The sequence below is a fragment of the Myotis daubentonii genome, chromosome 11 (assembly GCF_963259705.1).
Source record: "Myotis daubentonii chromosome 11, mMyoDau2.1, whole genome shotgun sequence".
Taxonomy (NCBI): Eukaryota; Metazoa; Chordata; class Mammalia; order Chiroptera; family Vespertilionidae; genus Myotis; species Myotis daubentonii.
In genome coordinates, this window is record NC_081850.1 from 37364757 (window position 1) to 37377362 (window position 12606).

Below are 12606 nucleotides of genomic sequence, written 5' to 3' on the forward strand. Positions count from 1 at the left end.
CTGTGCCTCCGCCTGGAATGCTTTGAACTGAGATCTTGACTTGGCTGACTCATTCATCTCAGGTGTTAAGCTCAGAGGTCATCACCTCAGGGGGCTGACCCTGACTACCTGTACTGGTTTCCTAAGGCTCCAATAACAATGACCACAAACTGGGTGGCTTAAAACAATAGAAATGTATTATTCTCTCATAGTTCTGGAGGCCAGAAGTCCAACATTGAGGTTTTGGTAGGGCCATGCTGCCTCTGAAGGCTCTAGGGGGGAAACCTTTCCCTGCCTCTTTTAATTTCTGGTAGCTTCATGCATTCTTTAGCTTGTGGCAGCATAACTCCCATTTTTGCCTCTCTCTGTGACTCCTCTTCTAAGAATACTTGTTATTGGATTTAGGGCCCACCTGGATAATTCAGGATGATCTCATCTCAAGATGCTTAATATATATGCCAGACTATTTCTCCAAATAAGGTCACATCTAAAGGTTCTGGGTGGACATATCTTTGGGGGGGGGGGGGGGCGGGGTGCCATTATACCCTACTCTAGGTAAACTACATTATAGTTAAAGCAGTCTTTGCTGCAGTCACACTCTGACATCATCACCCAGTTCATTTTTTTCTGAGCCCTTGCCCTTATTTGATGCATCTTGTTATCTTGTTATATTTGATCTTAGTGAGATCAAATCTTTAATCTGCCTACTCTCCTTTGTTACCTGTCTCCAGCTTCATGAGTGTCACTTCTGTGTCCTTAGTGCCTGCACCAATGCTTAGTATAGTGTAAAAATCACCAAATAATTACTGAATGAATAATACCATTGGACAAGTGTGCTGTCAACTTGGCTCCTTTCAACAATCCATAGGATTTTTAAAATATTAGTGTATGTTATTTGAATTTCAGTTACATGTTTTTTGAAATGTAGTATATTATGGAGCATGTATTTAACACAATGAATAAATATATCCGGCCATTTGAATGTAACAATTGCTAACTGGTCTTCCTGGTTCGTTTAGCTTTTACTTTACTCCAGGAACAATCCTCAGCAGAATATTTCTTTCTCCCCTAGGCTCCGATCACCTCCGGGAGAAAGATGGCCTGTGGGCTGTCTTGGTCTGGCTCTCCATTATCGCTGCCCGGAAGCAGAGTGTAGAGGAAATTGTTCGAGATCACTGGGCCAAATTTGGCCGCCACTACTATTGCAGGTGAGAAGGGTAAAGGTCTCTGTGTGGACACTGGGAACTACTCTTAGAGAAGGTTTCTAAAACTGGTGGCCTAGGACCTTAAGAAGGAGGCATCTTTGAGGAAGATCTGAGGAACACAGAGGATAAAGCTGGATAACCCCTGAGAGGTGGTTGGGGTGGAGTCAAGGACTCCCAAACTGGAGGGTTCAGATTTCCTCTCTCCCAGTGCCATCCCTCTGTAATCTTTCCATCAGTGCCTATAAGGTGGGCAGTCATCTCGAGAGGGAATCTGAACTGCAGAGCCTTAGAAAGTTGTTTGGTACTCATAAGTTGTACAGTCAAACCAAGGGCTTTTCTTGTTGGCTCTCCACCCATAATTATCAAGAAAGGGGGCGGGGGGCAGGCAGACAGAAGCCGTGACGGGGCAGGGTGCTTTTGTAATCCTCTCCCTACCTTTGTCTTGTCTCCCACTAATGGTCCACACCATGTCTGAGATGCCTGAGTGGCGCCCTCTGTAGGAGCCACATGATTCGGAAGTCCTAGATTTTGCTAAAGTTTGATCCCCATAAAAGGAGGCACAGAAAAGGGAAATACTACCCTGGTATGGAGGAAGGGAAAAGGTCAGTGGCTAAAAGCTTTGGGTTGGGGGTCTCTACCACTTTTCTGTTGTTGAAGTAAGTGAGGGGACAGTCTTCTCGCTGTGTGGTTGCCTGCTAAATGTGTGTCCCTAGTACTCAGCCATGGTTCAGAGGAAACTGGTAGGAAAGGGTGTTAGGAAAGAACATGGGGATGGAGCAAGGGAATTCTTGGGTAGTCTCACAGGCTCTCTGTATTAAAAACAGACTGTGGCTCATTTGCTTTGCTTATGAATAGTTAATTCCTTTGGATGTTTGATTGTGTTTCAAGAGCTTGAGGGACAGAAAGAAAGCTTTAGACTTCCCTTATAAGGTGATTGTTTCTTCTCTTTAAGAGGTCATTTACTTAGATAAATATCAGAGAATAAGGAAGGCTGTGATTGCACTCATTAAAGTGAAAGAAACTACGCTGCTCTGACAAATGTAGACAATGCCATAATATTTTTGGTTCCTGTTTAGTCAAGAAGGGTAAGGATGTAAGAATCTGCAAACCATCTCAAATTATTCATTGTGTCGTAAAATAAGGACTCTCAAGACAGGTGGGAACTTGTTTTACCCCCTAGTATTTCTAACAAGTGCCCCAAAACCCTGCTTCTTATGGACTTTTTCTTGGCCTACTAAGGAGCTAATTGGCACAGCAAATCCTTCAATTGAATAAAGCTGTTTTTTAAAAGTCCAACCTGATAAAATATATCATGATTGCTAACCTCTGGCTTAGTGAGATTGCTGTGAGAGAGGGATGTGTTTCTCATAATTTGTGGAATGATTATCTAGTTTTTTTGCCAGTGTTTTGAAGACATGGTGTTATGATAAGTGTATATAATATAGTTCACGTTTTTGTGGCCAAGAGCTTACGTGATAATTACCTTTTTCATAACCAATACCATATTAGAGAATATAAAGCAATGGAGATTTGAATTCTTGTTGGACACTGTTTTATGTTTTAGGTTCTGTCCAAAAGATCATAGAGATAAAGACAGAGGGAGGAAAGGTAGAATGAAAGGTGAACATTTCCTTCAGCCTCCAGCTAATCCAGATTGAAAGGTACTTGTGAAATAAGATGGTTTCTAGCCTGTTTTCTTAGTGGGGAGGAGATAGTCAAACAATTTTGGTTTCATTAATACTGAGTCTGAAGTTGTATCAGAGAACCCAAATTATTTTCCTTATGTGAATTGACCCCAGCAGTTCTTCATTTAAAAGTTTCTTCCCTTGAATATGTGTTAGTGATGGGGTAGTCAGTGGGGGTTGTAGTCAGAGGGGAAGGACTTGCTTGTGTATGACGATGAGCATTTGGGCTGGCTGGTCTGATAACTTCAGCCATAGACTGACTTGATCTGTTACAATGTTAGTGGATTTTCTCAATTTCTGAATCACTTTCAATGCCTCTTTATCTCCTAAGAGATTCTCTTAGCCCAGTGGTTGGCAAACTGCGGCTCGCGATCCACATGAGGCTCTGTGGTCCCTTGAGTGTGGCTCTGCCACAAAATACCACGTGCGGGCTCGCATGTACAGTGTGATTGAAACTTCGTGGCCCATGCGCAGAAGTCGGTATTTTGTGGAAGAGCCACACTCAAGGGGCCACAGAGCCGCATGTGGATCGCGAGCCGCAGTTTGCCGACCACTGTAGACTTGGTCCATCATCCCACCCCTTTCTGCTTAGTCTTTTACCTTCCCCAAAAGACTACCTTTAAGAAAATCTAGGCTCAGAATGCATGCAATGATGAGAAAGAATGTTCTGAGTTCCATATTTTTTTGTTTCTGAGGTTGGGGAGGGCACACCTTGTGTTAGGAAGGAGAGAAAAAAAGATATGGTTATAGGTTCAGGGGACCCATTGTTAGACATGGTATCATTTCATGTTCTGAATTTTGGCTACTACCCTGATCTTTACTTAAAAGTATTGGGTAGAAAAAAGTAGAAACAACCATTCAGATATTCCTTGTTTCATTTCACTCTGAGAATTCACATTTTCCCCTGTGTTACAGGGAGCCCAAATATGAGGTCCCAATACCACCACTTGAGCATAGCTGCCCATCAAAAGGGCTTGCTTCTTAAACAGAACATTCTGGTTGTGCCATCAGACATTGAGAAAGACTTTACAGTTTCTATATGGTAGTGACTAAGAATAAAAGTAATTAGCAGTTTAAGCACTGGTGTCTGGCACTGTGCCAACTACTTGGTATCCATTATCATATTTAACCCTCATAACAAGAAATGAGGTTGGTGTTATTTTTAGACATTTTTTTGCCTAATCATGTTTCAGCCCCATTGTTACATTTGATTGATTGATGAATGAGTACTTTTGGCTAAGAGGACTTTTTTCTTTTCTTTTTTTAATGGAAAAATAGTGATATTTCTTCCAAGTTTCTAGGAGACTTTTATGGTATGTTGAACTCCCTCTTTCTCTCTTTACCTCCCTTGATTCATCTCTCTCCTTCCTTCCTCCTCTTCCTCCCATCTTTTATTCCACTACTCACAAAGCACTTACTACTTATCAGAAGCAGCCGAGAGCAAAACAGGTAAGGACTCTGCCCTCCAGGAGCTTATAGCTTTTGTGGGCAAGGACAGACAAGAAATAATAAACAAACAATCAAGGTAAATACAAATTGGGATAACTACTAAAGAAAAGTGAAAGGGTGATGAGAGAGAGGGGCATATAGAGGGAAGCTATCTCAGATGGACCTTCAGAGAAGGTTACTTTCTGGAGGTGACACTAAGTTTGAAAACTGAAGGAGAGAATACTAGGTAATTTGAGTAGCTGGGGGAAGAATATACTAAGTAGAGGGAACAGACAGCAAGAGCAAAGGCGAAGAGTGCAGTGTCTCTGAGAATGGAGAGAAGGCCAGTGTGGCTACAGCATAAAGAAGAGGGAGAAAGTGGGACAAAGTCACAGTCAGGAGGTGGGCAGGGTCACATTCCCTTATAGACTATGGCTAGGGTTTTGAGTCTTGTTCTCAATGTGATGGGCACTTTTGGAGGAATTTAAAAGGAATGGAGTGACATGACGATTTTTACACCACCACTCTGACTGCTGTGTGGAGAATGGATTATAAGAGCCAGGTGGAAGAGGGGAGATTAGTTTGGAGGTACTTTTCTGTGTGGTTTTTCCTTGAAAATAAAACCAATCATGAGATGACCATAAGAGGTTCACTTAATTGCTCGTTCTCGAATTAAATTTGTATTCATCCTGTGTCCTGCCCTCCCTCACCAGGTTTGACTATGAGGGGCTAGAGCCCAAAGCGACATATTACATCATGAGGGACTTGGAGGCCCTGGTCACAGACAAGTCCTTCATTGGCCAGCAGTTTGCCGTGGGGAGCCATGTCTACAGTGTGGCAAAGACAGACAGCTTTGAGTATGTGGACCCTGTGGATGGCACTGTGACCAAGAAACAGGTACTTGCTAAGAAATCATCAAAACAAAAATCATCAAAATATCAGGCAGAGCCAGATGCCAAAATGTCCTAGTGTTTAGGGATGATGTACTCTGAGCCCTTCATTTTATAGATGAGAGCCCTGTAGCCAGGAGAGGGAAAAGCCCTTGGTGAAGGCTACCTACCTAGTGAGTGGCAAAGGGCAGTTTAGAGCATGGGGCCCTGAATTTCTGTCTGGTATTCTTTCTACTTGGCAACTAATGGGCCAATATCTCAAACAGGTAATAGACCCAACACTTCTTTCTGAAATGTTTATACCTGCAGGCTCTCTATGTGGTGGCCATTACTGGTGATGGGGTTCAGTTAAGTTTCCAGGAGCAAAAGATCCTTTTCCTTGGGAATGATCTTTTATCATTGAGGAATGAGAGGAGCTTAGCCAGATGGGTTTGTTACTCCTGGTAGGGGAAGAAACAGTTAGAAAATTTGCCACACCAAACCCCAAAGAGAGATTTATGGTTGAGAATTATTGATGGTTGAGAATTATTATCACCATAGATAAGTGGTGGAATTAAGCACAACTTCTGTTATGGTCTCATCTTTGTGAATTGTGTAAAAAAAGTTGAAAGCTATTACAATTATTTTCTTCTCAGTTTTGTTTGTTTATTGTTTGTGGCAAATACTGACTGCTTTCAGTAAATTTTAACATTTACAGTCTAAATAAGATACTCTGAGTAACATTAAGAGAAGTTCCACTCTAAAATCCCCAAATTCTTATCTTCTTATACATTCTTCATCAAGTATAGATGACAAAATAAATCAGAAGCTGTAAAGTTTTGGGGACTAAATATAATATTTAAGTATTAATACTATTTTAAATATAGTAATATTAAAGTAATAATGCTATTTTTATTTTGGCCAATATTTCATTCGTATTTGTTCCTCTAGGTTATCCTGACTTGCAAATGTTCCAAAATTCAATGTCATCCTGTTACTCTCTTGGTATTCTCTCTCTGGTCTGCTTCGTTTTATGGTAATTTTTCATCTCTATCAAAATGTCAATCTTTCATCCTTAGAAGGCCTCTTATAGCCAGACAAAAAGATTACAGTCTTACTTTGGAAAGGTCTAAGGTAGTGAAGAAAATGGTGGTTACGAAGTTTAAAGACCCAGAATTGAATTCTACCCCTGCCAGTTACTAGTGTCTGACTTTGGCAAAGTTGTTCGATTTTTTTGAGCCGCAGTTTCTTCCTAATCTATAAAATATCTGGCTCAGAATTGTTTTAGAAATGGAATGAAATAAACTATGCAAAAGCTCATAGCTATCCTTGACATAGGGAGTACACAGTACATTTTTTGTAGCTATGTTTTGTTTCACTCCAGGATGCTTTCTTGACTGGTTTGAATTCTCTCCAAAATAATACCAGTGATTCCCTGGAAATGTGCAGCCAGGAGCTCAGCACATGGCGTCTTGGAGCCTCTATGCTTTGGATAAGTCCTTTCCAGTTTTGTACCACATTCCCACTTGAATTTTACATAAGGACCTTGGGGCTTTTTTTTCTCAAAGCCAGGGCTCATTTTGTTGTTACTGTAAAATTTAAGAGTTGTAAACTACATGCTTTCTAAAGTATCTTTGGATGGTTTCCATTCACCCCTGAGGAAGGCTTGCACACCATCCCTTGAAGGGATCATCTAGTCAATGCTGGTTCTGGATTTTATCTGCTCATATAAAGCTTGTCTGTTGAGCTCATTTGTTTTGCTCTTAAATCCACTAATACTCTACCATTTTCTTCTTCAGTGCACTTAGCATTTGGATACTTTTCCCCTGGCTTTTCTTTAATTGTTCACATCAGGCTAATTGCTCAGTGAAGTCTCAAATTTGGACATTTATTTATTCCATATCCCCTCCCCTCTAACCCTGAATACTGGTTTCCATTTTCACTCTGGAATTTATTGATATTTTTTCTTTCCACACTCTTTCATCTGAGCTCAGATGTGGCCATAAATAGATAAGTGCTACCAGAACCTGCTCTCGGGAGCTGCTCTGAGACAGAAGGAAGGTTCATCTTTCCAGATTCCAGGATCCATGTGACATCTTCATTAGCTAGTGGCCCTGAGTCACACTGGAGCTTCTCCACAGATCCGGATTTGGCCCAGTAAGGGTTATGAGAGGCCACTAACACTCAGTGGTGTCCCGTGGTCAGTAAGTCACAGGTGGTTCTTTGACCACAATTGGCCCCATTGGTTTAGAGGGGGATTCCTGTATTGTGCGGTTGTTGCTAAACTTCCACAGTGGAGGCCCACATCTCAGCATTCTTGGGATGGCAGTAATTGTCAACATTTAATTCCAGGGACAGTTGAGTCTAGGGAACACTTTATGCACCACTGTTGCAAAATAAACTACTCCTAAAAGATATATTTGAATTTAAACAAACTAGCATTATTTTAATATAGTCATAAGGTACGTTGGTGCATTTATTCAATAGGTATTTCTTGAGAGACTACCCAGTGCATAATATTAGTGGTTTTTTTTTCATGGTGCAATTTTTAAAATACAAGTATATAACAGCTTTATTGAGATATAATTCACCTACCATATAATTCATCCATTTAAAGTGTACGGTTCAATGGTTTGTGGTATATTTATAGAGTATATTCACTGCCATCAATTTTAGAACATTTTCATCACTTCAGAAAGAAATCTACTTTCTGTCTCTATGGATTTTCCTGTTCTACACATTTCCCATAAATGGAATCATACAATATGTGCTCCTTTGTGACTGGCTATTTTGTCTCAGCATAATGTTTTCAGGATCCATATATATATACCTATATATTCACATTGCACTAAATATCAATACTTCATTCCTGTTTATTACCAAGTAATATTTCCTTGAGTAGCTATACCACATTTTGTTTATTTACTCATCAGTTGATAGATGTTTGGATTGTTTACTCTTTGGGCCTAGCCTATATAATAAAAGGCTAATATGCAAATCAACTGAACTGGAACAACCAGTTGCTATGACGTGCACTGACCACCAGGGGGCAGATGCTCAATGTAGGAGCTGCCCCCTAGTGGTCAGTGCGCTCCCACAGGGGGAGCGCCGCTCAGCTGGAAGCCCTGAGCCAGGCTCACGGCTGGTAAGTGCAGTGGTGGCGGCTGGAGCCTCTCCCGTCTCCACGGCAGCTCTAAGGATGTCCGACTGCCAGCTTAGGCCCGGGGAGAGCAGGCCTAAGCTGTCAGTTGGGCATCCCCTGAGTGTTCCTGGACTGTGAGAGGGTGCAGGCTGGGCTGAGGAACCCCCTTTGCACCAGGCCTCTAGTTATGAATAATGCTGTGTGAATATTCATATAAAGTTTTTGTGCAGAGTTTTTCAGTTCTCTTGGATATACATCTACAAGTGGAATAACTGGTCAAATGGTAACTCTTTGTTTAATCTTTAAAGAAACTGCCATATGGTCTTCAGAGCAATTGCACCATTTTACATTTTCACCAGCAGTATGTAAGATCCCAATTTCTGCACACATTCTCCAGCCCTTGTTATTATCTCTCTTTTTTAATATAAAATACTCTAACTTTCAAATAACTTAGTATATTATGGATTATTTTAAAATTAAGATAGAAAGAGATTTAATCTTCACAAAAAGAAACAGAAGTATGCCTCACCTAACGAAACCCAAAGGATGTTAACATATGCATGAACATCTCCATTTGCTGAAAGAGGCAGATGGCTGTGGTCTCTCCAGAGTGCTATTGTGTTGGAGTCAGATAGACGCAGATTTAAAGTCTAGCTTTGCCACTGCCTAGATTTGTGACTTTGGGCATGTTACTTAACTTCTCTGAACCTCAACCTGGTGGTGGGGGTGGGTGATAGTAGTAATAATTACCATAGAGGGTTATGAAGAACGTTTGAGGGCAAAGTCCCCAGACACAGTAGCTAGTACCCATTTGATGCTTGAGAAATATAAGTTCCTTCCCGCTTTGCAGAATTCTTCACTTGCCTGAATATCAGTTTGCAGAAAAAATGTGAGTGGTGTTTAAATGTACAGGCTTGAAGTCACAAAGTCTTGGGTTTGAATCTTAGCTCTGCCTCCTCCCTGCTGGATGATCTTAGATATGTCATTCAACCTCCCTGTGCCTTCCTGTCCTCATCTGTGAAAAGAATAGTGATTGTGGTTACCTCATACAGCCATTGGGAGAATCACAAGATAATACAGATAAAGTCCTGGCACATAATAAACATGAATAAATGGTTAGCTAAACTAAGTTTTGACATTGCGGATGAATCACGAGAATTCTCGTGTTTTCTGTTCTAAGGCTTGTGGCCAATCATGAGAATTCTTTAAAAAGATATTAGCTTGTAATAACATGTAATAAATAACTTCAAAATGCAATGGGTATTTAATTTTAAATCCTGCCTTGAACATTTATGTAAAACGTTTTTGTATTCATTCAATAGAATCTTATCTGGCCACTAAGTAAAGCTAGCAATAAAACTACCGGTCTGCAATGTGTTAAAAGGAGGTCCTTGGGAAAGAAAGATTTCAGTGTTTAATAAAACATATGATAAGAAAAGCATGAAAAAGCCATGCAGCCTTGCAGGAGATCATGTAAAGACCTGGGAGGGCCTCTGCCTTCTCTGAGTTATCTGTGAATTTACTTAAAGTCACATTTCTCTGCCTTCCCTTATGACCCACTCCTTCAACTCCCCCAACTTCTTCCTACCTCCACTTCCACCTACCCCCCTACCTCACTTCAGAAAGGAAAAGTTCTTTTTAAGGCAGCTCAGTCTCCTTTTCGTTCTTGATTCGAGGTTGGAGTCAGGAAACAGACCGTGGAGAAAAAGCTGTTTTACACATATCTTTCGAGATAAAGAAGAAAAGCTTCTCCGTCCAAAACGAAATTAAAATCCCTATCATCTCCTGTCCACCCCACTGCTGTGGAAATGTTCAGCAAAATCTGTCTTTCCAGTGAGACCCTATGGCGGTCATTCAGGGAGCAAGAAGGAAACCCCTGAAGTACTCAACCCCTGACATGAATTCCCAGGGACCTATCTGGCTTCACTGTGGCCTGTCTGATCTCACGGCATGCACTATGGCTGCCTCCAAATGTCTGCATTTTTGTCACCTTGGGCATCAAGAGAAAAGTTGATGTGTGCCTTCCATTAAGCAGGACCAAAGAGAGACCCTGATCTAGAAATACCAAGTTAATGACGCATAGTTCAACAACTGCACTTTGTCCTTCTGTTGCTCCCATGAAGATATGTCGCTGTTTATTTTCAGGTAAAATCTAGGCACCATGAATGAATGATAATGGTTTCTTTAAACATGAGTAAGAAAATAAGCCAACAGTTACCTGAGAGTAGAGGAGCAGTTTGACCAAATTGTTGACTAATTTAAGAGGTTTCCAATTTTTGCCTCGTAAAGAGATGGGAAAGATGAGGGAAGATAAGATGACTCCCTAAGGCAGTGATGGCGAACCTTTTGAGCTCTGCGTGTCAGCATTTTGAAAAACCCTAACTTAACTCTGGTGCCGTGTCACATATAGAAATTTTTTGATATTTGCAACCATAGTAAAACAAAGATTTGTATTTTTTATATTTATTTTATATATTTAAATGCCATTTAACAAAGAAAAATCAACCAAAAAAATGAGTTCGCGTGTCACCTCTGACACGCGGGTCATAGGTTTGCCATCACTGCCCTAAGGCCTAAAGGTAGCTCATTCTTTCCTCCAGGATGAATTCTTTCTGCAAACATCCAGACTTTCCATGGTGCTAGGCACTTTCTCTTTCCTCCCACCATCTATAGCCCAAGGAACATTATCAATTCCCAGGTTAGCTCTTACCATCATTCTCCCCATCTCATCCTTTTAGCTTAAATCTCCTGGCATCACCACTCTGTGCCCCACAATTATGAGACTCTCCCAGTTCTGATAGAAGGTGTATTCCGAGCTGGTGTTGTGAGGGACAGTGTGACGATGGCGCTAGCACTCGTCGATGGCATCATATAGCCTCTATGGTGCATCAATACAGAACTATGACCTATACTTTGAAAATTAGCTTTCAAATGAGAAAACTTGACATTTCAGGGACAAAATTGAAGCAACCAAGTCTCTTTGACTTGTCCAACTCCTGAATTTCTATTTAACGAGGTCAAAAATCATGACATTCTACCAGTGCTGTAGTCATTTGCAAGTAACAGTTCAGCTGATATTTAAAAACCTGATGTAAATAAATGCATACCAGTTAGCTGATGTGGAAAACCAAATCCAATTTGATTATGTCAGGCTAATTCTGAGCTTATTAACACTCCTTCAAGTTATGCAGGCCATGTGGAAAGATTTTGATGTCCTCAACCTGGAAAAAAAAGAACCATTTGAAACTAGTTCAGAGAAAAAGCACACTTTGAAGACTGATTCTAAAGTCAGTGTGCTTGTAGAGTTGTTACTTTAACATGAAGGAAGGTTCTGCAGTTTTTAATTTCAGTATTTAAAAATAATAAAGTGAATTGGTAATCTTGAAATCACATTTTAGTTTGGCATGTGGTGCTTTAATATTGTGTAGCCAACCCCTGGTCAACAGATACAGGGAAGTTTACTGAGGCCTCATCTCTGGAGGTGTCAGGTGAAGGCAACTGGAGAAGCTGGGGCTCCAGGATTGCTAACTGGTCAACCTTCAATTTCAACTTTTATCCTAATCAGTGAACCAACTAAGAGACTGTCATTAACAATTTATTATTGTCCTGTAATATGCCACTTGCTGGAGAATGGTTTGAACTATAGAAGTAGAATTTAAAAAATAATTTTAGTCATAGTGATTATCCCACCTACAGACTTCAGTTAAATCTGAAAGTTAGTGCCTACAAATAGTCCTCCTATACTAGTAACAGAAATGTTTAGGGAGTGAGATATTATCATTACATGTATATTGTGATTAAATCTGGGTTAAAAAACTCTTTCTGTTGCAAGTTGTGATGTTGAAAAAAAATCTCTATAGTAAATACACATTTCTTTCCTATGTTAGCACAGTATGGTGAAGGTAGTTGAAGTTTGATTCATTTGTGTCTTAATCTATTCAATGAATATTTACCAAACACTGCTGTATGCTAGTCAGTTTCCTGGGCATTAAGGATACAACAGCACACAGTCTATCAGGGAAGACAAACTGGTATTAAACTTGTAATTGCTATAGAGTTTATTGAATAGCATTACAGAGAAAGAATTTATGTGGGGGTTCAATATCAGGGGGGAAATAACCAGGACTTAGGGCGTTGGAAAGTTTTCTATGGGGAGGTGATATTTAAGCTGTACCCTGAAGGATGAGTGGGAGCTGGCTCAGGTGAAACCATCTTATCAGACTACATTCTTTTCTTCAATCAAATGTACTTATACCATTGTTCAGTTTTCCAGATAAAGAGTTGGCATTTCTTACAGG

At 40.5% G+C, this 12606-nt stretch overlaps 1 protein-coding gene across 1 annotated transcript in view; it reads left to right on the forward strand.

Annotated features, from left to right (window-relative positions):
* PGM5 (phosphoglucomutase 5) overlaps positions 1 to 12606 on the forward strand; it is a 174866-nt gene that overhangs the window by 124526 nt on the left and 37734 nt on the right. Inside the window, exons 8-9 of the mRNA XM_059656830.1 lie at positions 1052 to 1187; positions 5011 to 5194. Of these exons, the coding sequence (XP_059512813.1) occupies positions 1052 to 1187; positions 5011 to 5194 (320 nt within the window). The remainder of the gene's footprint in view (positions 1 to 1051; positions 1188 to 5010; positions 5195 to 12606) is intronic.